At 43.3% G+C, this 26,872-nt stretch overlaps 1 protein-coding gene across 4 annotated transcripts in view; it reads left to right on the plus strand.

Moving 5' to 3' along the window:
- Positions 1-353: 353 nt before the first annotated feature.
- Positions 354-26,872, plus strand: part of DGKI (diacylglycerol kinase iota) — a 206,078-nt gene continuing 179,559 nt past the window's right edge. The window contains exon 1 of one of the 4 annotated variants that reach the window (XM_062616484.1): positions 354-889. In XM_062616484.1, the coding sequence (XP_062472468.1) occupies positions 510-889 (380 nt within the window). In that variant the 5' untranslated portion in view covers positions 354-509. The remainder of the gene's footprint in view (positions 890-26,872) is intronic. The other 3 variants (XM_062616481.1, XM_062616478.1, XM_062616482.1) reach the window with 3 other exon arrangements.

A 26,872-nucleotide genomic window follows, 5' to 3' on the forward strand; every position in this document is an offset into this window, starting at 1 on the left:
GCTTTTTAATCCTACTGTCAGTGTCAAGTTGTGCTTAAATAGCCCCATGCTGATGCTTCCCTGGCAAATTTTCCTTGGTCAACGAACAAAAGGGAGAAGTGGGGAATAAGGTGGGAGGACAATTTATTTCACTGAAGGGCACCGTGATGCCTGTGTCCAAACGCATCTCCCAGGAGTCAGGTGCTTTGATTCAGAGCACACCAAGCTGAGATTGCCTGGGAAGGGCATGAGAAGCTGCCAACGCGCTACCAAGCCAGGGCTGCAGGAAGCGCAGGGCTCCTCTATGTGCTTTGGGGCACCTGAGCCTTCTCTCAGCGGTGCTTTAACGGTGAAGCGAGGGGGAGCGGGGTGCATCTGATGCCAGGGTCTCCCCGGGCAGCGCCGCGGTCCCCGTGCCAAGGCGGGGTTGGGGGCGTGGCCTAAGGGGGCGTGTCGACGATACGGAGCGGCGATTGGCTGTCGGGCGGCGTGGCGTGGCAGGGGGCGGGGCCTGTCGGGAGTTTCCCACAATGCCCCGCTGCAGTGCGGCCGCCGATGGATGCTGCGCGGCCGCGCTGCCATTTGCAGCCGCCGCTGCTCGCAGCGCGCCCTGCGGCCCCGGGAGCGCTGTATCCCCGGCCGCCGCCCCTCAGCGCCTGCAGCCGCCGGCTGTCGCCCGCCTGCCCCCTCCTCCTGCTCGGCTCCACTGCCACACCGCAATGAACCCCCCCGCCGCAGCCGGCGGGGAGGAGACCGGGGCTGCGGGTGGCGGTGGCTGCCGGGGTGCCGAGGGTGGTGGGGACACGGCGGGTGCCGCCGGGGTCCCGGAGGAGCCGGGGCTGTCGGCAGCGGATGAGTCGCTAGAGGAGAAGCTGCGGAGCCTCACCTTCAGGAAGCAGGTGTCCTACAGGTGGGCGCCGGACGGGCGGGACCGGCTCTGGGAAGCTTGGGGGCACCTCTAGGGCACGGGATGCCTACGGGTGGAGAGGCGGAGGCAGGGTCCGCTGCTGGGCAGCGACGTGAGGACAGTACTCTGGAGGCTGGGCGAGCTTTTATCTTCATCCCAACGCCTCAAAGAGCCCCTCAGATAGGTATTCCGTTATGCCGGTGACCTGATCCCCAGCCCCGCGGCTGCTGTCAGGTTTGCGGTGCTCCTCCGGCGCGGCAGTCAGGGGAGGTGGGGAGGGGGACGGTGTACGTGGGTGAACTTCAGAGTTACTCAGAGTCAGGGATCTTTCCCGGCTTCCAGGGCAGTAGGTTTGTCTTTACGCTTTGCCCTTTCAATAAAGCACTGGCGCCCGTGTTCCCGGCGCCTCCAAACGCTCGCAAAAGACATTGGAAAAACCTTACTGGTGGCATTGCTGCTCCCGAAAGGTGTTTCTCTGTTGGAGGTTCCCCGGAACGCCGGTCTTCCCTCCCTGCCCGTTCCCCACCCGTGCCGGCAGCCGTTGCATAAGCCCCAGTGGTTGAGAAGATGGGTGAGCTGCTGTGCCCAGCACCTCCAAGCGTGGCTGCGGCCGAGGGCCAGCGGACGCCGGGGTGCCACATGACACCTTATAGCCAGAGCAGGGTGTACTTTCATAACCAGCATCTTGGATTTTTATGGCTGTTCACTTACCCCATATCTCTGATGTTAAATAAACGGATTTCTTCCTTCTATCACTGCCCCTGGGTGAGGGGGCTGTGGGTGGGGCTTGTCGGTTACCACTTAGGATGGGCTAATGGTCAGCATCTGCTGCAAGTAATTGCTGCCTGAGAAGCTTCATGCCACAAAGTTAGTTTTGCCTAATTTCGGCTGCTTTCTGGCTGCAAAGCCACGGTGGAGGCATCACGCCATCAGGATCTAGTAGTCTAGTGTGCTTAGCGATGAGCCCTCAACTGGGAGGATGGCAAACACAGAGCTGCTACTTATTCTGTCTCTGCAAGGAAAGAGTGCCTGCAGCTCTTGGTAAATTTGCTGAAGAATCTCCCCTAACATGGAGGTACTTCTATTTAATGTGCTGTCCATATACGTGTGGGATAGCTTAGTAATGATTTGGGTCTCTGCACGTGGTAGGGCATAAAAATGATGTAATTAAAGCACTTCATAGCTGAAGTTTTATATAATACTTTATGCATGCGAAGAGACTTTCACACAAGGGCTGAAGGTCTCGTTGATGAGTGTGAAGTTTGGGATGATTCATAAGAAGGTGACTGATGTGGGGAAAAAACTTACTGGACACCTAAAGAGCATTCCATCAGTCACCTCCCTCTACTTCTGCATCTCTATCCCGATCGTTTTCCTAGCACATGCCATTTAGGAGCAAGTTGTTTAGGTAGAGGCAGATTCTGTAGGTGGGCTGTGAAGAGGCTGCTAATGAGGCAGGATTCCTAATGTGTCTGCTCTTGGTACAGAAGACATGGGGTTAACAATAAATCTTGGAGGAGCTCTATTCAGGCTCTGTTTTTGTTTAGTTTTAAAAATTTCGTTAATTTTGTCATCTCCCCCCCCCCCCCCCAATTAATTTTTTTTTTTTTTTGGGGGGGGGGGGAAGGAGAAGATGTTAAAATCTGTTTATAATGTCCTGCTCTCTAGATTATCTAGAAGTGTGTTAAAAACGTCCTGAAATTTTCCGCATGGTCGCTGTAACGGTTTCATAATACAAGCTTTGTGGGAGGAAATCTAGGGGCTTTTTTCTCTTCTTTCTTTTGCCTCTCCTCAATATAGGCAAGAGTACAACAAGTCCTGAACCTTCAGATAAAAAAGGTTTTCCTAAGCATCTCTTGATGCTTATTACTCGTTCTACTTGACTTGGGATATGTGCGAGAAAGTACATTTTCTTTGCATCCTTGGATTTCTACACCTTTTCATTTGGAGCTGGTTTCCTACAAACAACGTGCACTTCCCTTTATCTGTAGCGAGAACAATCTGAATAGATAGAAGAATAGAAAACTTTTACAAACGACCTCCGCTGAGCTCTCTACACCCTGCAACTCCCAGGCTCCTTAAATTGCTACCATTTCTGACAGTAAATTGTGATGCCGAAACACATTTGTAAATGTAAATGACTATATTATATACAGGAAAATCTGCTTATGCCGGCACTTGGACTCCCTTATCCACTGGTACAATAGCAATTATTCAAGGCTTCATACAGGCTTCAAAATAGCTCATTTAGGATTCTCTATGCAGGTGCATTACATTGAAACACACCCATATATCGGTATTTATACATGCAGAAAAAAAACCCCAAACCACCACTTGGAGCTTGCTTAAAATAATAAAGTTTCAGAAAAATGAGAGTTGCAAAATCTGTTGGTGGGAACTAATGGAATGAAACAGGTGGCTGAAAGAGAGGTCATGGTATTAGGGGGGGAAAAAAAAGGAAGAAGAAAAAGGTTTCCTGTGCCAATTTTATGTTAATCACTCCCTATTATGAAACTGCTCTTTACCTGAGGCTGGCTTGTAGTATTATCTCTCTCCCCCTTTCTTTTTAGTGTTGCTAAACAGCAACTGCTTTCATTGTAATGCCTATCTATTTGGCTAATGAAATAGCTGTTGCATACAAATAACTTGTTAGTTTCTCTAGCATTGTACCAAAACCGTGAGTAACATAGTTCAGAAAATAATGATTTATACTGATGCGGTCGGTCAGTGGCTTACAATGTGGAAGCTGTTGTATTAAATATGTAATGATTTTGTGTAGTGAATACCAATATAGGCATGTTTGTCTCCATATTGAACTACCAGGTGGAAAAACTTGCTTTAAATAGCACAGCTGTGCCTCATAGTGAGCTCATAAGCTCATTTGACCTTGCCATGTTCCCAACCATCTCCACCATGCACCTGACATCCACAAAGCTCATTGTCTGCATCAGAAGCTCCTCATTCTGTTAGGAGTAGATGTTTGCTTGCTGTTTTCTTTCTAGTAATATGCTGTAATTATGAATACATACACAGTGGGGATATGCCACTTATCTGTGCTTGTGAGTGAGCTAATGGGTTTAAAGTGTGCCTGTTTCTGTGTGTGTGCATGTGCTGCCAACACGCATCCCTTAAGTGGATCTTAATTTGCAGACAGGGCGCCTGCCCTGCCTGATATATTAGGGGGTGCTGCCACTGCTGTGGCTCAGCTGGTGGGTACCACTGATGTGGCAGGGCAGGGTGGTCTGTAATCCAAAGTGGCAATCCCTCCATGAAGGGTATCTTGCAGAGCTGGTCCCTGTCTAAACTGAGTGAAAGCTCAGAGAAATGGCTCCATCTTCTTCCTCTCAAACTTCAATAAGGACAACCGACTCAATAGTTGGATGCTAACAACAGAATGCCAATAGCTAAGCAGTATTTTTTTTTATACTACAAACATAGAATTAAGTATCTTGAAGATGTTTTGGCTTTTTTGCTTAAAATCTGAATGATGGGCTCACAAAATAAGAACTTATTTCCCTGTAAACGGATAGAACCAAAAGATCTGCTTCCCACCCCACTGCGAAGAAACTGGCAAATAAAAAATCATTCTTAAGAAGTGAATTAAAGATGTGCCCTTGACAAAGAGAAATTATTTCTGCAGATTGATTCTTAGAGTATTATTTAGCCCTGGTAGAATATATTTACAAGAGACTGTGACAGAAAGCTGGTGGGTAAATTTTTCTTTCCTTTTGATTTTTATTCTTTTGTCACTGCAGAGATCTGGGAGGAACTCATGGTCTCTTTTAGCAAAAATAGAGACTGAGGTAGCTTTCCCCAAATAATTCTTGAAATAAAGAGAAATTCATATTATACCAAAGAAATGCTCCATAAGAATATTACCACAATAAAAACCTAAGTCTAGAGAAAGCCTTGGCAATAAAGCTCTGTCTTGCAGGTACTTTCAGCCTGAAAAACTTACGTGAAATGTCTTGTGGTTTATTTCTTTAAGCATAGGGAAATAGTAATAGGTGAAAAGAAAACCCAAAACTCAAACACAAAACCAAATGAAAACCAAAACAACCAACACAATCCAAAAAGCAAACAACTGAAACCATTAATAATGCAAATTTGATGATTTTTATAATTTTTTTTATTGATTACTATTTAGAAAGCTGGGAATCTTGATTAGTGGCACTGGAAATAAAAATGTTTTGCGTTTTAATGTCCTTCTTGAGAGGTGAAAAAAGTGGTGTTTGGCAAACATTTGTTACAAGGGAATAGTAAAAAAATCCAGAGAAATGCAGTTTCAGTTTGACCAAATGGACAAATCCTGACCAAGGCAGTGGGTGGCAGGCTTTAGGATTCTTGTTTGTACATGGCTCAGGGACTTCCAAAAGCAGGGCTGTAATGAATCCTCTCGTAATTCAGTGCCTCTAATAGGCAACAGATTGGCAGCATGGTTGTGAGGCTTTGCCTCTGGTGATGGTGGCTTGCTTGAGCAGGAAACCATGTGTTTCACTTTTAGTTATGGAGGTGGCTGGAGGCACCTATTTTCTTAACTCACCGTACCCACTGGCTGTCCGGTTCCACTCGGAAACATCTAAAATAGGCAGCTTGAGTTTCTTTGGCTGATGTTTCTCTCCAATTTGCCAAACGAATCTGTTTGGGATATGCTTTGTGTGCTTTCCAAAAATAGACCAAAATAGAAATTTTAAGGAATGGAAATATGCTCATTCTTTTTGCTTCATTTATTTACAGACATGATAATGATCATAAAATGCACATCACTTCTCAGTAAATGTTACAGACAGCATGGTAGAGGTGTCTCCTATTACTAAGACTTAATTATTTTATGAAATATGACAGCATTTGCAAGCGTACTGTGAAGCATTATAAATAATTAAAGCTGAATGACATTTCTAAAAACAAAAACACCCAACAAAAGCCTTTGATCTTTTGATTGTGTCGATTTATTTTACTTAATTTTCCTTGAATCTTAATACATCTCATTTCTGTAAATGAGTGAGGTTGTTCTGCATGAAAATGATGGATGAATTTTTATCTTCTACCAAATGTCAAGAAGATAATTCTCACTCTCCAGCCTAATCTCATAAGATCTGCTTACAACTGTCTTTGTTGAGAGTTTCGGGTATGTACTGTACAGTGTTGTTACCACCCACTCACATACCAGTGACTCAATTTACTTTGTCACCCAAAACATCCATCACCATTTTATCATTTTCTCCCAGGGCTTATCACTGGACTTTTTTGGTACATGAAGGGGCCTTCATGAAGCCCTTTGATTTATAAAACTTTCATGTGGAAATTCTGTGTTGGACATAAATGCAGAAAAAGTTTAGAAAGCAGAATATCATGGGGGAAACAGGTTGACCTTTAAAATACCCTCCTGACTTTGAGATGGGGCTGCAAGTCTGGCCATCAGTGTCGCTGGGTCATTAAAAATGAAAGGACTGTCTTTGAATTTAGAGCATGTATTACATTCTTCCTTCTGTATCTGGGTTTAGCAGCACTTTACAGAAGACACACTGTGAATGATAACTCTAAACAAAGCTCCATGTGAGCTCCGATGGAATTATGTACGTACCCAGAAGGAGATTAATGCATCAGTGATTTGAAAGGGAAAGACTCTGTGAGCATATAATAAAACTGTTGCATAGCACAAGAATGGACTTGTAGACCAAGAGTGTCCTGGGACTGTTGCAGGTGGAATACTTCATTGCATAAAAGATAATCGAATGCCACATAACTTTGAGGTGGAAAACCACTTTTGTTCTGGCTAGTCCTATGGAATAAATAGGCAGTTAGTTCATGGTTCTTGCTTGGGTCAGTTATGGGTCTGAGAGAATGATTTTCTTGAAGCTTCACCAGGTTTTTGGCAGTGGTTTTGTGTTGTTTGGTTGGTATTGGGTTTTTTTTGGCAACTTGGCTGAAATGTTGGGAAGCTGATGTGTATGTGCAACAACCTCTTTCTGCTTTTTATTGCTAAATCCGGCACAACCTGGCCATGGGATACTAACAGTCAGCCAAAGGATTTCCCAGATAATCAAGATTCTCTTGGTATCTGGGGGAAGGAAAGAAGAGGTGTGGAAGGCTCACAGCTCTGTGGCAACCTCTTCTAGTTACAGAACTAATGGCAAGGAATTTTACCTTGGAATAAAATGGATGTGGAAAGTTGGAGCTCCTTTTTGTGCCTCACCCTACAAAGCTGTTTGTTTGTTTTTAAACTTTGTATGTGGGAATGATGCATTAACTTAATTCTACTGATCACCTGCATGTTCCAATGTTGGTGGTTTTTTTCCCCCTCTTATTTTAAATGATTTGACCATTTGCAGCTCTTAACAGATAAAAGCTCTGTGGGATTTTATTTATATATATAAAAAAATGTGTAAGAGTACATTGAGAAGACTCTGTATGTATGTATAGTCTATAGGAGCCTCCATGAGGGTTAGTGCTGGGTATTTTATGGCTGCATACGGGTAAGGCGAGGTTCCGGTGAGTAATTTCAGGGTGAAGGAAGGTGTAAGACAAGGGCTCTGCTGTGTGTTCTTCAGGTTGCAGCTGTGTGGAAAAAACATCTGTACTTTCTACTAAATTTCCATCCACAAATGGGGTAGGAGGCTGTGTAGTGTCAAGGAAGAGGCTGTTTCTTAACACCAAAAAATCTGGTGTGCTGGTCAGAATCTTACCTTAAACAAAGAAGTCTAATGCTTGTCTGTTATACTTTATCTCAGCTTTTTTCCAGCTGTACGGCTGTGATAATACCTACGTAGCACAACTACTGTAGAATCTGATTCTTTGTAAATCCACTGTGAGAAACGGAGACAAAAGATGAAGTAACTTATTTAAGATGGCAGATGGAGTCTGTGTGACAAAGTGACAGACCCTCAACCCTAGCTTTAACAGTGAGGCCTCTCACCTGGGCTAAAAGGAGAGTGCAACATAAAGGAATTGAAACAACAACTTTCAGAGAAAACCTGGAATGTGGGGAGAGGCAGAGGACAGCTGTGCATGAGTATTATAATTTGATCTTGTTTAGAGCACAATATACCCAAGCTTTGCCTCTGAATGATATGATTTTTAAAGAACTTCACTATCCTGAGGCTGCCACTGGGCACTAAGTGGTTCTTCTGAATGTCTCAGCACCTCCAACTAATTTACTGAAATGGCTCAGCATAAAGACAGGGAAAGTGTTGAGGGGGAAGGGAAAGATTTATCCGCTTGTTCTGAGGAACAAATGGTCACTAAATAGTGTTCTTTTGACAAGTAAGCTGGTGCAGGGCTAACCTTGTCTGTACTCTGTGGCTGAGCCTGGTATTTCTCTGATACTTTCTATGCTGCATTTTTGAGGAAGCTTGGTGGTTTGAAACCCATATGTTAGAAAAAGGCTGGGTAATGAGAACCTGAACGTTTCAGTGCTGGATTTCCCTTCAAGTGCAGCTCTGAATGGCTTTGCCACAATCCCCTTCCGATTTACAGCTGTTTGAAAGCTTAGCTAACTTCAGAATTTATGCTGCATAATAGGAAACTGCTCTTTCATCATCTGGTCCACCCACCCTTTTTTGAAGGGTTATGGCTTCCAATTCTACCTAGAAAGCTCACTGGCTCTACTGACTACCTGACACTAATCCTCATTATGCAGACAAATTGCTGTGTAGTCAGGGGGAATGGAGGTGTCTAATTGTACTTAGGTTTGAGGCATAGTAGTTTAACGCATCATTGCTCTCCCTGTGTACCTTTGTGGCTAAACAGGAGGTGTGAGAAGATGTAAGATGCTATTCTTTCAGGCTGCCAGTAAGGCATATGCAATGAATGCACTGGCATTGCGGAATGGTGCTGCTGGTTGCCCTATAGCCTTAGCTAGGCTATAGATGCATTGCAGAGATAAATAATACTGATGTCTTTGGCTGTCTGACTGTAAGAACTCTTGGTGGAGAGGTGTGGGCTCTTCTTGAATGTACGGGGACTTGGAGGAAGGTGTTTAGTGGTGAGAAGTGTAGTTGCAGATAGTTGGAATGTGGCTTGTCTTGCTTTATATTTCAGATGGATTAAAAAGTATGCATTCTTCCCTCACTGTTACTACGGAAAGCGTATTTAATATGGATGTCTAACGTATACCTGACTAAAGCTGTATGATATCCAAGTGTTTGGGGGTATGGCCTGACACTTTTTACAGGAGGAGAAAAAGAAATTCTCATATTTAATATAGATGTAGTTATAAGAACTACTATGCTTATGTGGATCTCACTTCAGTATTTGTCATTTCACTAACTTAAAAATATTTCAAAATTATAAAATTTGTTTCAATATTTCGAATTTCTTTCAAATGTTCCTGAGTTCGTCTTTTCATGAAAACAAACAACAAAACCCCTAACAGCCGGATTATATTTCTTCTAAATTTTATGACTCATCAGGAAGCTTGACCTACTGTGGAACATTTTCCAAGTGGGGCAGGGATTAAGCTTCAATTGAACAGATTCATCAAAGATGATGATTTGAACATCTTAGAATCCTTCTGTGCTCTGAAACTGCTCCCTGATGTTGTATAATGTGCAGGAGAGGGGACTGCCTGTGATGCTCTGAGAGGTGCCAGGGGGTTTCTGGGCACCATAGGAGAGGGTGAGGAAGCAAAATGGCTTTGAAGCCTGTTAGCATTAGAAGATGATGAGAAAATACCTTCCTGTCATCACTTTATTTCATTAGGTTGTTAATGAGTTTCCTCTAGGGGTGGTAATGGGGTAGTTCTTATGCTTTTATCCAATTAGTGAATGATCCCAGGAGTATATCCTTTTGTTGTGAAAACACATTCCAACTTGAGTACTGCATCCTGTAGCTTCTCTGAAGGCAATGAAATGCCATGTGTAGGTACATACTGGGCCAGGTCCTTGGTTATTAATTGCTGATGTTAGCCTGATTTATGTTTTTGAGATGATGCCCTTGAGGACAATGGACTCTCCTGTGAAAGTAAGTGAAATGTCAAAGATGTGAATAAAGTTTCTTTATGAGTTTTGAGGTTCTTTGTAAGTAGAGATGCGGAGAGAATTCGCATGTTAAAAAAATGTGTAGACAGGAAACAAAAGAAAAGTGCCTTTGATGCTATTGCCTTAAGGGATATCCAGTACCAATGTCTTGCCAGCTGCTTGTGTTCATAGGATCCTTTGCTGCTGGCACTATGGTCACCTCCAGGTTTTAGCCTGATTTAAAATGACATTGAGGAATGAATTAGCAGCAGTACCAATGCCGCTGGTGTGTTTGCTTGTGGGTAGCCTTACACTAGTGAGAAGAACTTAACCAATTCTTTATTTTAATGTTTTGTCTCTGCAGGTAGCCAACAAACTGCAAGTGTCACTTCTCTTGCAGGGCAGTGTCTTTGGCTTTGGAGTTAGTAGTCTGTTTTATACCTGGCCGCTTTTCACTGTGATAGAATTTCTGGATTTCCTTATTTTTGAGTTGCTCTCTCTCCCTTTTATTTCTGTCATTTTCCTTTGTTGCCCTGTGTTTCTGCCAAGACCCCAGCGTTCTGTGTGGGTTTATGTCTGGGGCTGTGCAGTGCACAGTACAATGAACAAAGAACACAGAAGTACATAATAAGTACATAAACATTCACATTCTACAAGGTTAGATTGAAGTTATTGAGCTCACTCCAACAGCTTCTTTTCCTGCCTCCAAGGCTAGTGTGAGCTTTGCAGTCCAGTGCTGTATCTCTGATTCTTTACTAAAAGATGCTCTTAAGATGTTTCTTTTCCCCTTTAGATTTGCAGTGCTGGAAGTTTTCAAGCCCTGTGGTGGTAGACTGTGTTGCAGATGCTGCAAAGTAGTTATGTACCTGTTTTATGTGCAATTTGATGTAAAGACAGAGACTGGCTTTGGACCTCTCCCTGTCAATGTAATGCAAACCCATGGCAAAAAGGAGGTACCAGTTGCCTTCTCCAGCTTTTAAGCTTTTATTTTTTTCCAAGCTTTCTCAGGTGTTGAACTAATGCTGAAAGGTGCTTGATAAGTCCTGCTGATGCAGGACAAACAATGCTGGAGTAGCCTCTCAGTGGCTTGGATGCTGGATAATGTTGCGATGCCTTTGCAGACTCTTTTTTGGCCTTGAGAATCTTGATTCAGCCTGGATGGCAAACAGAAAAACAATGTTTTTCATTTTCTTGAGTCTGACATGGGCCATATCGTCATTTGATAAATGTACTATGATCCAGAGTGAACAGCAAATTTACTGAGTGCTGAGTTATTTGGTCTCTGTCTCGTCAGCTCTTTCCTTCCCTTCTTTCAGCAGATAGTAGGAGGAATGACTAATGTTGGCTGTGATGCTGGGGCAGTTAGGAACTGGACTGAGACCAATATAGCAGTAAAGATGCCTCCTCCCTAAGTTTGTATGTGGTGTTTAGAAACTGCTAACCCAATGGCCTTCAGACAAGTGACCTAGGCATGGCAGATTTACCCCTAACATCCCCTTACCTGCCAAACCTGAACCTTTAAGCAGGGATGGCTGTTGATAGTCTAGCCTGGAAGACTTTGGTGCCCTCCAAAGGGAGGGCTGGCTGGCACACAGCTTTTATGCTTTTCAGAGAGGATACTGAATGTCTTTCCCTCTGGGAACAGCCTGGGGTCCCCCAGCCTATAACAAGCTTCTGACCAGACCCTTCTTGGGAATGTGATGTCCATCAACAACATAAGCCAAGCATTATGTACTCTCATTCAAGCTTGTGGGTAGTCCCAGATCAGAATCACTTTGAGAAATGCTCTCCAGAGCAGGCTGGAACCACAGAGCTTGTGTGTGAACTCTCCCCTTAACGACTGTGTTTCAGAAAAACCTTGTATGTGATGATCCTTTTCCTTTTTTTTCTTTTTGAGTTCAATAAATTCTGCTCTGTTTTTTAATCGTATGGAAGACACAAAGCTGAGCTATCTCTGGCTGTAAATGGTAGCTGGAATCATGACTCAAATATTTCTATTTCCTCATATGTAATCACATAGAGTCACCTATTCAAGATCAAGAAATGCATTCTTCACCTCATGTTTGCTGAAAATGTGAGAGATCAGGTAACAGGGAATTTTAAAGAAAAGCCTCCTCTAATCCTTTGGTTATTATTATTAATCTCTGGATTGTGCAGTACACCCTTCTTTCCTTACCAGTACCTCCTTAGTGCCGAAAGGCAAGTAATCAGATGTAATTCTGCCATCAGCTCTGATGGGACTGTGAAAATATCCTCAACCTACCCATATGATAGCTGATTACGTTTCCAATTCCCCTTTCCTTTTTTGCAAAGAAAGACTTTGAGTTTGGTGTTTATATTAATACCTGGCCTTGTACCAAATTCAAGTAAATCAAGCATACAAAATGAATACAGAAGAAGAGTAAACCACAGCTGCTGAACCCCAGTGGTGGGGGCTTCTCTCTTCACAGCTCCTGCTGTCTCTGTGAGCAGAAGATACAATGACTAGTACTGGGAGGGAGATGGAAGGAAGAGGGGAGCTGACCTGTGGTTGTGAAAGTCCTAGGCTCATTCCTCCTTGCTTCCCGGTCACTAAGGGCCGTTTTTTGCTCAGGGAGAATTGCAGTGCAGGCAGCAGCAGGGAAAGCTTTCATCACGCACTGATTATGCCTCTCTCCTGACTTAGCAGAAAAAGAAGGTAGTTCACATTCTCTTCAGTCTTTGGCCTTTATCATGAGATTACTCATGTCTTTTGCTTCCTGAAAATTGGAGATCATCCTCTTTCACACGTGAAGTGCCAAGATACCAGATGGCCTTGCCTTTCTGCCACCAATGACCTTATTTTACTACCCTTTGCAGCTGTGCATCCTACTAAATAAAACTGCAGCTGACTGTCTCTGGAGGATGTGGGCCTGCAATTGGGTTTGCAAACTCCAGTGTGTGTCTGCTTCTTCCATCTGCTTATGTTTTGGGAGCTGTAGGTCATAAAAAGAAGTTTTGATCATTTGGGACCCAGTGAGACTTAGGAGCCCTTTGGCTGACCAAAGATAGTAATTTCCAGTGAGTCACTAGCAATTATAAGATGAGATGAGGACAGGAAGGGAGGATGGGAAGTCATGCTTAGAGTGCACTAGGTAATGCTTTATAACAGTAATTTTTCCAAGCTTGAAAGAAGCCATTAGGGATGTGAAACAGAGAGAAAGAAAAAGAACAGGAAATAAGCTGTGATGGAAAGATCATAGTGCTACTTCTCCCGATTTGATCCAGTGGCTGAAAAAGAGAAAGGTGTGAATTCCCCTCCCGTAGAAGCAGCAGCCTGCTGTCTGACTTGTTCCTTGGCAAGTCAGCTCTCCTGCCCACTCCCACTGACAAATGGGTATCATGGCCAGAAAACATGGGCCTCTCCTGGGTGTTGCTGCAGCCAAGCTGTGCCTAGGCAGTGGCCCCTGCTTCATACACGGTAGCCCCTTCCCCAGCCACCCCTGACAGAACATCCAGCTTGAGCTTTTAGTTTATGATTCAGTCACTCTACAAATGGTGTCACAATTTGTCAGGTGCTGAGACTGATATTTGCTTGATGGAAATGTTGGCCTTATTGTGAATCAGTCCTAACAGCTTTTCGCAGCAAGGTTGTACAACAGTGAGATGAATTTACTATGCAGGCAGACAAAGCGGCTTCTATTATGTGTGAAAACACAAATAATAGGAGGAGAAATGCAAAACAGTGAGAATGTCTCAGTGTTAGGCTGTCACAGGCACAGCAGTGCTTGTCAGCATCTGACTCCAGCGACAGAGGTGTACAAACAAGGCAGTGGTGGGAACAAGCAGATACACCCGGAGGGTTCGTGCCTTATGAGGCTGAGCTGTGGCTGCTCAGCAGCAAGGAAGATTTTAAGGACATCCACTAAAGGGTCTGCATGGGAAAACATGATTGTTCCTTAAAATAAAGAAACCCCTCACTCATTTTAAGTTAACTAAAAATTGGGTGTGAGGTAATACTTGTGAAGGTATCACAACATATGGATTTTCTTGTAATTCCAGTTTTCCATGGTGGAGAAGGATGCCTGAAAAATTTCAGCCTTTTCCTTTTTGGGATTTTGACATAATATTTTCCAACTGTAATCCTCTGGGGAAGATGCTTTTAATTATTTTTTATATACATTTTTAATAAAAAAAAAGAGCAACACAATCACATATTTCTCTTGGTAACTGAAATATAGAATAGTTGATATTATAATTGGAATTTCTTCATGTGGAGTTCTTTTTTTTTTTTTTCCACTTTGATTCAAAAGGGAAAAGTAATTTTGTTTTGATTTGAAATATGAGAATTTCCCAAAGAATGGAAATGCTGAGTTTTGGTAAGCTAAAGTTGTTATTTGGTAGCATCTGTGAAAATCTCTTGATCACGATTAATTTTCCGTGATAGAAATGTGTTATAATAACCACATTTAGTGTTGATCACCCCTACAATACTTAGCCTCTTCTGAAGGACCAGAGACTGGTAGCATGTCACCATGGAAGGTGAATTGTCCTCTGACTGGTAGCAGGAGCTGCTTGATGTCATGATTCAAGTGTATTATCAGGGTAATATTGGGGAGTGGATGAACAGGAAAGTCATTCTCAGGGTTGTCTGAAAGCTGAATATACATCATGTATATGGTTAATGGCGGCAGGTTTCTTCTTTTGCTTCTCTTTCTGAGAATATTCTGCACTTGGGAGTCTCCTCTATAGCTACTGACAGAATGCACCTGGTAATAAAAATGCAAGTGTCACTTACTGGACACCAACTCTTGTCTTACACAGAGAATGAAAGTGTAATGTTAAGGCTGAAAAGGCTTCTGCCCCCAGGAAGTGTTGATCTGCTCTTTAACCATTTCCGCTGCTCCTTTCCAACCATGGAGCAGTTGGATCAGCATTTAACCTATCTCAGGGAGGGGAACCCAGGTGGTGGATCTGGGCTGGATGATGGCCTTTCCCACCATGCTCTGGTTGCTGGGTTTGCATTGCAGTATGCAAACATGGCAAGAGTTTTGTAGGAGTCAAATTTCTGTGAGATTTGGCTCTTAGGACTGAGGAGCTCCCATCCAACTAATTTTGGCAGTGGAGAAACAGGGAGCCAGCATAATTTTAATGGCTGCATGTAGAGGGTTGATAACTGTTTTCTGTTCAAGGCTGAAGGGTGCTGGCAACTACAGCCCAAAAAGGAATATAAGTGATAGGCAAAATAGTGAGTGTTTGTTATAAAATTATGTCTGGGCAAAGGATTTCTGACTTGTACAAGCTTGTACTGGTTTTGCTGTTCCCGACATCTGACTCCCACAGGATTTAAGAACTTTCATGGGATGAGACCATGTGAGTATGCAGTTCTTGCCATTAAGACTAATGCATTTCCTTCTAATGGCTCTGTTGTTATGAATAAGTCCCCTTGTGCACGTCCTGATGGTGGGTGTCACTTCTCACTGCCTCTGGAAAAATTGTGAGTGCTGGTATGTGTGAAGAAGTCAATATGAGGAGGGGAGGATTATTCCTGAAGGATAATTTCAGGCTGGGGAGGCTGCCTTCCCTTGATGTCCTCAACAGTCATTAGCAAGTGAGAGAGTCTTCTCCTGAGGGCCATTTTGCCAGCCTAATTCATGCTCTGGCTCCAAATTGTCCTCCTGAAGAGCCCATCTCTATCCACTGCAGACAGTCTGTGGAGAGCAGTCTTACAAAGCTAAAATTAGTTTTCATGTGGACCCCTCCTACAAATAGGATGAATAGATGTATGTGCCTGTTAGTGTTTGACAAATGTTCCCAAATTAAAGCAAAAACAGGAAAACTTTTCCGTTAAAAACATTGTTTTTTTGGGAGGGTGGAGTGTTTGGATTTGTATTTTTTCATTTAATTTTTTATTGCAAGTGATAATTCTGGTGTGAAGTGGAGGTGGTGACTTCTTTTAGTGGATACTGGCAAGTATGTCAGCTTTTCAGAAGTGCTGCAGTAGCTTTACAGCCAAATAGAGATGTTGCCATTTTGCTTGCTGTGACCTGCATCTTCAAAAAGAACTTTGCCAGCTGCAGGGGTGGCTGGGAGGCACTTGTTTTGTGATTCAGTCCCAATGCAGGATGTGAAAGTAAATTTTTTACCCTCTCCATTTCTTTTTTGATGGACCCTGGGAACATTTGTCATGTTTTCCATGAACTACAATAAGTTACCTGGAAAGCAAAATGCATGCATTGCCCAAGGCTGTGCAGGTGTTTGAGGATTGTTCTTTAATGGTTCAAAGGCAGACCTGGCTGGTGAAAGCAGCATGTATTGGAGGCGTGAGTGATCGATGTCTTTGTTCAGGTCCTGGTGTTATTCCATGGTCCAGCCCCCTTTTGTGACAATCTTTGCTTTTAGCTTAATCTTGCTGCTACCTTAACTCATTCACCTCGCCAGAATGGCACAGCCAAAATCTAGGGGGGACAAATCATCTTTATCTTGAATATGCAACACCTCCAGTTGTTGGCAATGTGCAGAATGGTGCGGGGGTGGCTGATATTTGACCCCTTTGTTCTTTTTCTTTTTCTTCTTTTTCTGATTTGTTGGGAGCTTGACAAAGTACAGATGAAATGAAAAAAGACTAGAGAAGGGTAATGTAAATCACTTCAGGCGTTCAAGTGTCTTCGTGATTATTCTGCAGGAAGAGAGATGATTGTTGCTATTTAGTTTATGGGTAGAATAAAATATGATAAAATAAGTGAGCTCAGGGGTTTTTCCTTTACTTGCCATACATGATTATTTTCTGTGTATTTAATGGAGACTCCACTGCTGCAGCAAATCATTCAAGGGAAATATTTAGTAGGATCCAAAGAAGAATTAGACTTTTATAGGAAAATAAATCACGTTCACAGTGGGTCTGACTACTGAGTACCCACAGTGTCACCAAAGTTGCCAATGCTTTCTTGCTTCAGGGGGTGAGAGAATGACCTGCAGGGGCTAGGAAGGGGTTGTCTCCATGCAATATGACCTTCCATCCTTCACTGGGCATGTGCTGCTGTTTGTTTCTGGCTTCCTTCCCTTGAATTACCAGGTATTGGTGGGATATTCAAAAGAGAGTTCTTGAACTCTCTTGGCCAGTGATTTGATGAGGTGTGACAGCTGCTAGGAACTTAAACAAATAGCGAAGAAGCTAATTCTGTTCCCCCATCTAAAATTCTAATCTTGTTTGTGACATCATAACTGGTTGCCATAGGGACAATTATGGTGTCATAAAAAGAGGATTAATGATGAGTTTAAGTGAGGAATAAGCAGCTGGAACAGATGAACTTCTTAATAACTCCTGCCTCCTCTGAAAGCTACCGTTTGGTTCATAAAAATATAACTCCAAATAAAGAATGATAGGCTGGAAGAAAGTCAGTAAATATGCACTAAAGGAACAGTTGTGCATCCAAAAGGATATTGCTCTAAGCTTCTGGGGTCTATCAGGATGCTGTGATGTAAAGGAAATTTCATTTATGTTAAGAGGTGCTAGAATGAGCAACAGATCTCCTGTTTTCACGTGCACTTTCCAGGTGTGAAGCCACACTTTTTACCCTTCCATGAATCTTTTTGTTGTGTTTTTAAGCAGGGGAAATTATATATAACTGGTGTTAATGTTCCACTGTAGCTGATTCAAAAAATAAATATGGGAAACATGATGGTAGTGATATGTTGAAGATAAATGAATTCTGGAACAGCTTAACTGATTCCTTCGTGAGAGTGCTTCAAATCTTAGTGCTTTGTCTGTTTGGAATTGGTTATGTCAGGAAAAATCAGGATTCCTGGAGCTAGACTATTTCAGTAATAGGTCATCTGGTACTTTAGCTTTTCTCTGTGACCCAAAGGCTAGGAGGTCTACTTAACTACATCAGGCAAATGGGGTTCTTGCACCTGAGCTGATGGGATCTGAGCTACTGTATAACATTTTTCCATGTGGCTGACTGTATGCAGAAAGTTTGTAAAGTAAAGTTTAGAAAAATGCAGAATTACTTCTGCAGCATAATATCTGTGCTGGTTGCTTTGTCCTCTGAGGTGCATTCGCATATTCCCTCAGAGCCAGGCAGGCTCTGCTCGACTTGACTGTTCTCGTTGCTGTTTACTGCCCTGGCCTGAACCACTCCAGCAGTAATGTATTAGCAGAAGGGCCATCAACAAGAATTATTAATACATAACAGGGGACAAAAAGTAGTGTGAATAGCTGCGGGTGGCACTGGGGATGGACTCACTGGCAAGAAGGTGCTAGAGGTCTCTGTGTGGGTGTCTGCGCTTTTGTTTTGTACTTGCTCTTGTGACATTTGCTTAACTCTTTTTTCCTTGCTACTTCTCACTCTTCTTGGTGCCTCTTTTATGAGCTGGAGAGGAATGTGTGTTTCTGCCCGCATAGGAGTGGAAAAACAGGACTCCCAATGGGGTTTCTGGGGATCCAGCTGTCTTGCTCATTGCCTTGATGTTGGTCCTTGCTGCGATTTTGGAAGAGGAGTGAGAATAGCACCATCTGGTTATTGCAGCTGGGAGTTGGAGCAGAGCTGCTCTTGCACCCGCTGTTGCAGTGTGTGGGAATCCTTACCAGCGTGTGCTGGCTTGCAGGCAGTGACCTGTACACCAGGTACCCCTGGGATGCTGTGCCAAGGTCACCCTCTGCCTCGGGGCACTGGTGGCAATGGGTGGGCCTCTGTGGCCCTGGCCCTGCTCTTGGCCCCTCTCTCTGAAGCATTTTCTGGGAAGACTGACAAATCCTAGGAACTTCTAAAGTGGTTTTCAAAACCCTGTGCAGAAATACATTGATCCCTGCAGCATAGCTGGGAGGGCAGAGGGCAAGCTGTGCTCTTACCACAGGAGATGAGAAAATCAGGAATAAAGGCTAAACTGTGAATTTTCTGGAAGTTTCCTGGAATCATAAATAGCCCTTTTGGGGTACCTGCCTGGGGGCACATGAGCTTGGGGCACCTAAAAGACTTCCTCTGTTTTTTAGCCAGCCTGAGGATCTTTATAGATCCAGCCTGAGGAGCATTATAAGGGATTTCAGAGGGTGTTGTGAAGGTAGGTGTGGATGCTCTTTCACTAACTGCTACCTTCCTGGTACAGTGTTTCAGCTGTCTTTTCTCTCCCAAAGCCCTTGACCTTTATTCCTTCTGGTTGAAGCAGTGTTTCACCTCAGTCTGCCCTGTGTCCCCCTGATTGCCAAGGATCCTTATTCTGCAGTTGTGCCATGCTTTGGGAAGAGCAGTTTACAAGTGCTATGAGCAGTGCCTTGGTAGACCTGCCCTTTAAGATAGGTATTTTGCAAAGTAGGAACACTGCTGCTCTGAGCTGTGCAGGCAGACTGGGGAGCTCTGTGCTCCCAAGTCCCAGAGCAGTAAGTGGAGGGCAGGGTGGCATGACAAGCCCAGAGCAGGCCAGATGGCTGGTTCCAGCACAGCAAGGAGCTAAACCCCTCTGTTGCTTAGATCTGGGTGGTTCTCTTCAGAAACAGATGATCTATTTGAGTGTCTCACAAGATCACAATAGTAATTTCTTAAGGAATAGCTCGGAGGGCACTGACAATTTTATTAGCTCCTCCAGATTGAGTTGTGCCCACCGTTGTATGTGCAACTTCAGTTAATTCAAGGCTGAGGTACCCAAGGAACTACCTCATTAATTCTTCATCTATGCTTATGCAGTGGTCCACAAGCTCTTCCTTACCCAGATGGAGCCATGGGGCTCTGGCTGCCCCTGGCACACCTCAGCTCAGTACCAGACTTCCCTGAGGTTTGTGCCAGGGACCTGGTGCTGTCTGTGCAGTGATGCCTGCTTGTGTGGACCTGCTGGGAGCTCAGGGTGTGCATCTAGGAACAAGCTCTGCCCTGGCTTCTTTTCAGATGCAGTTTTCTCCCTTAAATCCTATGTGGTTTGGAGACCTTGTCCTTGTAAAACCAAAGGGATTTTGTTTGTTTTCAACAGGCTGAACCACATTCTTCCCTTTCCAGTTACAGCAAAGACAAGGTGTGCAGCTAGAAGGAAAAGTGTCCTGGTGGGAGCAGGAGGGGATGAACAATGTGCTGTCCTGCTGCCATGGTTCAGCTGGCTTTGCTCCTGTGTTGTCTGGCAGATGTATTATGCATGCTGTTGCTAATGTGGGTTGAGACGTCATGTTAGTGTTCCTGAGATAAAAAGAGGGTTGACTGGTCTTATGTATATCACTTTGTATACATTAACTGTAAGCACTCCACATGTCAAACACTGGATAAGCGTATCTCACTTGTGGCTTGTAGATGTGTGCCTGTCTCCACATGACATGCAGTCAGTGAGAGGGCACAAGTATGTTTGTCTGAGCTGGGCAGGAGAACATTATTCACAAATGATCACATGCAGCTGACAAACTGTGGGGACGTATGATACATCGGACCTTTGGCTACCTCATAAAGGAGAAAAACTGCGCCTGGCTCTCCACTGAGCACTTGCTGTGCTGCTGGGGCTAGTGACGGAGGTGCCCCTTGTGACAGGAGAGCTTATGATGTGTTTCACTGTGGGTGAGGGACAGGATGAAGCTGCTACTCACTTCAAACGGGGTGTGAAATACATCTGTAGGCTACAACAACTTCTCTCAAAGTCACCTTGCCCGTGAAGAGTTCAGTTGCTGCAGGGATGGGCACTGTCAGTGCTTTCTGCCTCCAGGCAGAGGGTTTTCTAGAGACTGGTCCTGCCTGCAAAAGCACCTGCTGTAAGTACAGGTCTTTGTGATCTCATGAGATGTTAAGCACAGACTGAACTCAAAAACGTGTGGGTGCAGCAGGTCTGAGTGCTAACATCTGCCAGGGCACAGAGGAAGAGCATGAAGCAAGGGGAATTTTTCTGTCTGTTGGTATCTAGGAAGGATTGTGAGCAAGAATGCTTCATTATATGTGTCTATATGGGTGTCTCGAGGTTCCTGCGCCCTGCTTTCCAAAACAGCCAGGCCTGTTTTGCCTGCTGTCACTTAAAATCAATTTCCAAAATCTTCCCTCTCTTCTTCCCTAGTCTTATCTCCTTTTCATCCTGTTTAATAAGATGATGATGAAGAAACTCAACCCAAACCTAGTAAAAAACTTCTAAAGTTTGAGAGTGTGGATTTATATTTCTTTCACTTTAGTTGGGGCTGAAGTCTATTACCACTTGCAAGTTACCCCTAATATCTCCTGCGTGTAGAAGACGTAAGTTTGCTCACAAGTGGGCAAAACTCTTGTTCTATTTTTTTTAGTGAACTGCACAGCAAGAATACACAAGGCTAACCTGGAGATCTTTCAGAGAAAGCTAAAGGCAAACAATCTCCCAGATCCCATTAACATCTATAAGATCTGCTCCCCAGCTTCTTGGATTCCTCTGGAAAACTGCTGCAGATGGCTTATCTGGATCCTCATCACAGGAGCTGTCCCTTGGTCAGGGTTGTGTGGCTCTAACAGGGATGTTGAAGCTGCCCTTGCTGTTTGAATTGGGCTTCCCACAGGTGAAGCAGTAGCAGTTTATATCTGCCTAAATTTGGGGCTCACTTTTTAAGGCTCCACTTTTTATATACTTTAGCAGTATTAAGTAATAAATTCCACTGCAAGTTATGTGTAAATGGGAAATTATTTCTTGATTGTTATTTCATTTCTGAAGTGATGCTGTTCAGTTTCATCTTTAGGATTTTGATGAAGCTAAATGAGAAAAAGAAACCCCTCTAGCAAAATATCTCTTGTATGGAGCTCCCTTTTCATCTGAATCTGGGAACATGAAAGTGCAAATCTGTCTCTTGCTGAAAAATTTCATTTCTGTCCTAATTTGTAATAGGTCTCTGGGTGCTGAAACAATTTTCCTTTCTCTGCAGATTTACCCTGAGCATTTCTCAATGGTCTGGAACTGAATAGATGTTTAAAGTACACCTTGCTTTCTCCTTTCTTTCCCCTTACATGTTGTACAAAGATATGGGTAAGCCAGTTGCTGACCAAAATGAACTGTGGAGATCAAAGTGTTAAATGTGAGTCAGACTATCTCACATTAGAGGGTGAGTCAGCTTTGGTATTAAAAAAGAGATTTTAAAGGAGCTCTTTGGAAAAAATGCTGAATGGAAATATTTTAGAAGAGTCTCTCAGTCTCTGAGAGAAGATGGGGATTTATTTATCTCCATGCAGAAATGATAGCAAGTGTTAAAAGTAGTAGTAATCATGAGATCACTCTAAATTGAAGGTGCTTCTCTGGGAGTACCGTGCCCAGTGTCCTATGCTGGTCATTTATAGCAGAGGCAGCAGTTATTCAAGGTGAGGTTACTCAAGGTGAAGGTCAGAGATGCAACCCCAGGTTAGTGAGTACCTTGGCTCAGCTGATGTACAAATGTGAGTGATGGGATGCCCCAGGAAGGAGAAAAACTGAACTGCTACTTGGCTGAGCTGGCTTAGTGGCCTTTGGAGCTGGGCTTGAGAGCTGACACTGTGGAGGCTTGTTATCACCCCTTGGGTGGCAAAGCCTGGGAGAGCTGTGGAAGGTGGGATGCTGTGACGGCCTCAGGGGAGGAGACTTCTTTTTGTGTGTACTGAAGCTCAGCCATTTTGGTAGGAGGCTAGTAGGTGTTAAGGAGAAGGGTTCATTTAGGGAATAGAAAGATTGAAGAGTTGGCAGACATCTATGAAAGGTTTTTGCTCTCCAGGTTAATTATACCTGCTTCCTGTGTTTCACAGTATGGTCAGCCCAAAGGGATAATCCTCAGTTGTAAAGCTGAAAAACCTCAGCAGAGGAGAGCTGGTGGTGTGTGACACAAAATAGCAAATGAACCAGCTAAACAGCCATCCAAATTCCCAGTAGAAAGAACATATTGATAAAAAGCAGAAGAGTTGCCATTAGCATGGGATGGACTATTACTGCACACTGTAAATTAAGTAAATTTATTCCTGAATCCACTCTGACTTTTTGTGTGGCTATAAGCAAAGCTTCATTTTATTTCTAAGATGAATACAGTAGCTTCTTCCTACGTGTATAAAGATGTACCAGCAAATTGTGGTAATGTATTATTATTATACTGTATTACAAAGGTAAGTGTTATTATGTGCTTTGCCTGACATTGTAGCCTCTCATAATGAGTAACAACACTTAGAGCTTTTAGCAAAGTCGCAGTGGTTGTCACCTGGTTTAGGCAAAAGCAAGGGATTATTTATTTCCTACTCCAACTCTAGATGCTCAGGTTCCCTGGACTTAAAGTAAGATTTCGGGAGGATCTGGAAATTGCATGGGTCTTGCTTGCTCTATTTTTACTTGCTGTCCTGACTCTCATTGTCAGGTTCTCCATGGAAGAAAATAAGTCAAAGAGGTTTTTGGGTTTTGGTTTTTTTTTTTTTTTTTTTTTTTTTTTTTTTTCTTTTGTAATTACTCATGTTTTGACCTAAATATAAAAAATGGGAAGGGAAGTGAAGCCTACTGATATGACAGTGATTCCAGTAACATCTCAGGAGCCACTTCTTTCCCTTCACATCTTTTTCCCACTTGAGTACCCTAGGGCAGTCACAGGGCACTCCTCAAGCCTCCCTGGGTCTACTGCTTTCCTGCCATCGTGCTGGGCATCTCCTGCAGCTGGCAAGAAAGGTGGGCCCTGTGTGCTGGGGCAGGAGGTGCAGGAGCCAGCAGAGCTTCTCAAGTATGTGGGACCGATGGAAAGACAAGCATCCTTGGAACACACGGAGGTTGGAAGCTTTCATATATGCTTGTGTGTATATATCTATGTGGTTCAAGTTGTCGTGTGTATATATCTGTGTGGACTATCTAAATGGTCCGTGTCATTGTAATGTGTGCGTCAGCATGTTGTCCATATCTGTACAATAACAGAGCTTCTGTAGCAGAGTAAGAAAAGTACTGTTTAAGGTTAAAAGGTTCACCCTGTTGTTTTCTGTCATGGCAATTTGAATGGAGAGCTAAAGAGCTCTTTACATGTTACCAAGGACTAAGTGGCTTTAAATGTATGATGTGCAACACTGGAAGTGCTGGGGTATAACAGAGGACTCTGCAGACTCTGAATAGCGCTTTTAATAATTTATACCATGAAGTGCAAAAATTTTAGAGGGGTTTTGGCAAGGGCAAGAGGACCCAAATTTGGCTGTATCTGAGAATGCAGTTTGCTTAATGCTTCTGATCTCTGTCATTCTCATTCCCCTGCAGTCAGGGTGTGATGTTCTGAATGTGGCAGGTGGTCTCCACTGCCAATCTGCTGGCTGCAGGCACAGGATGCTGGGTTACTTTCAGACTGCTGGTGCATTGAAGGAAGCTTTTCTCTATGCCTGCCCTTTGGTTACCTGAGTGGATAGATCAAACAGTCATGGTTATTCCCCACTTGGTTTTCACCTGTGGGTGGAATTCTTATGGTATTCCCTAGGGCTGGCTTTTCTGTTATCGTCCTTCTTGTGTTGAAATGAACCTGGGTTTGAGAGCAGCAAAACCAGTTACTTCAGAACCCCTCAAATTTATTTGTAACTCCTCACAGTCAAGATGTTTTCCCCTGTGAATGCAGACAAATCACGGTGATTTGGAAGATAGGGTGATAAGTTTGCAACAGCCACTGCACAGAGGGTATTAAATACAGAGTAATTTTGTACAAGGGAGCCCCAATTATTAGTTCCTAAATTTCACTAGAGTCATAATATTGGGTGTTGCTCTCTTCATAAATGTTATTTAATTATTGACTTCCTTGTCTTCTCTTGCCTGCTCAGTTGAAAGATGAAGCCCTGCAAAAGATTTGACACTGCTCCTGACGGCACACTCACAGGCAGGGATTGAATATCACAAGCCCCCTCTGCCCGTTTTCTCAGCTATTAAGCCCTCATGCTGTGCAGTGGTGTTAACCCATCAGCTCACTAGTTCCCACTTTTCTTATTCTACCTCTTAGATTGCTTTGAGCAGGTTTTTATTCAAGCCTTTTACTGTCTCTGTCTCAGCCACATCCCCCCTTGAAAACAAAGACTGACTCAGTATTAAAGCCTATAGGACTAATTTATTCAGTTTTGTGCTCATATTGTGTCTGATTTCGTATCTGTTAGAGCAGACTGACTTGCACTGATTCCTGCTGTTACTGGGTTGGACTCTATTGCCCAAGCGCCATTTTGAGGGATATTTTCTTGATTTACCATGTGTAGATGACTGCACAAGCAGCTGTAGCTGTGGTCCAAGACTCTGCACCGTACTCACATTCCTCTTCTATTTTTCAAGTTTCACTGAATTTTTATTTTTGACATTTAAGACAAGAGATGGCAGTGTAAAACCTGAAGTGATATTATGTTTTGTTTTAATTTCCTTGAATGCAACATTTCTCTAAAGTTACTTGCTTAGGTAAGTATATAAGCACTTGGTGTTTGCTGGGTTTTTAAAGTTGGGAAAGGTCTACTACCATCTAGCAGGAAATCAGATTTTATCTAACTGAATGTAATAGGGCAAAAATTGTTTTGGATCTTTCTCATACTATTAAAAAAAATCAATCCCATTTCATGGTTATGACCCAAGAACCATAAATTTGAGCCTTCTGATGGCATTAGCTGTAAATTTTATTTTTAAAATTTAATAGCTTGCAGTGAATATTTTACTAGATCCTTGCTCTGTATGGCTGCTTTTCCCCAGTTGTTCATAGTGTTATAAAGTAAGTGCATCTAGTGTTCTGATTTCCTGTTGCGGTACAAGATGAGGAAAATTTTGTTGTCTAGGTCTATATGCTCTTCTTCAAGTATGCCTGGGACAGAAAACCTGTTTTCCTTCATCCCAGAAATTATGTGTATTGGAAATGTTTATTTGACCTCTTCCTGTGAGCTAGGTTATGGCAGGGCTGCTGTTGGAAGTACTGGATGTTTCAGATGCAGTATGGTCCAGGCCAAGACCAGCAAGATGTGTTTTGGTGGTTTCGTTTTCTCCTTTGGCATCTACTTTGTGCTCCCCTTGGCTCTATGAGGAGCTGCAGTAGCTGGGGACTGATGGAGTGAAACTTCCTCTAATGAAGGAAGTGAAAATTGATGAGTTTGTGTTTTGCTGGGGGAGGGATAGGAAAGGTATATTGTATGCTCCTCAGTATTAATTGCTCTGGGAGGTGATGTTTGTGGTTTTTGTCTGTCTGTCTCAGATCCTGGTCTACAGCTGAACTGAAGACAGGACTGAAGCAAGGGAATGGATGTGTCATCTCTTCTGACTTTACGCAGCGGTGATGATAGCAGTAGCTTTCTTGGAAATATCGCATACGGGGATGGGAGGTTGAAATGCTGCTAGAGACATCAAGTAGCCAATTTTAAAGCTGTTGTGTACTTAACCCTCCTGCCCCAAAACATACAACTCCTCCCCCTTCTCTGAATCCCAGATCTTCAGCTCTATTTCAGGACTTGATTGATCATAAACTTCCTGAAATAAGAGAGAAGGCTCAAGAAGGATGTTAAATTTGGATATTCAAAGATGTTAATTGCAATAGAACCAATTTCCTGATGAGAGCACTTCTCCACAGAAAAGTCATCTCATCATTGTAGAAACACCACCATAATTAACAGGAGCTGAAACACTTATTGGCAGCTCATCACAGAGGCTTAGGTTAGCATGTGTCCAGATGTTGGTACCTCCTTCTCTTGCATGAATATCATCTTCAGGCTCAAAGATGTCCTGGATTATTTGCTGCCTCTCTGCTACTGCTTGTTATCTTAACTGCTCTCTGAATAGTGAAAGTTTGGTTCTTCTATCCAGTTATCAGAGCCAATAATTGTAATGACTAAGCACCTCTTTGAGCAAATAATCCAGCAGCTTTCCAGGGTTTGAAATAAGCAACCCAATAAAAAAAAACTGAAGAAGTGAAGAGGGTAACCTTTCTCCTGTGTCTTTTCTCATCAGCTCTGTTTCCCTCTGTGTTTTATGTGCAAAGCTTATGCTGCGCATTTGGACACGGAGAAAATAAAGTGCCTGCTTCTGGGTTAGGAACAAAATGGGTCCAACTCCTGTTATCCAGAAAGCAGACTAGTGCAGGGCAAATGAGAAACCCATTCGAGTGGAGAATGGGTTGCAGTACAATTAATAAAGGATCTTTCACCTGAGATGGGCCACAGTTCAAATT

The sequence above is a fragment of the Pezoporus occidentalis genome, unplaced genomic scaffold, assembly GCF_034315485.1.
Source record: "Pezoporus occidentalis ecotype Australia unplaced genomic scaffold, CSIRO_AGI_Poc_V1 ctg19, whole genome shotgun sequence".
Taxonomy (NCBI): Eukaryota; Metazoa; Chordata; class Aves; order Psittaciformes; family Psittacidae; genus Pezoporus; species Pezoporus occidentalis.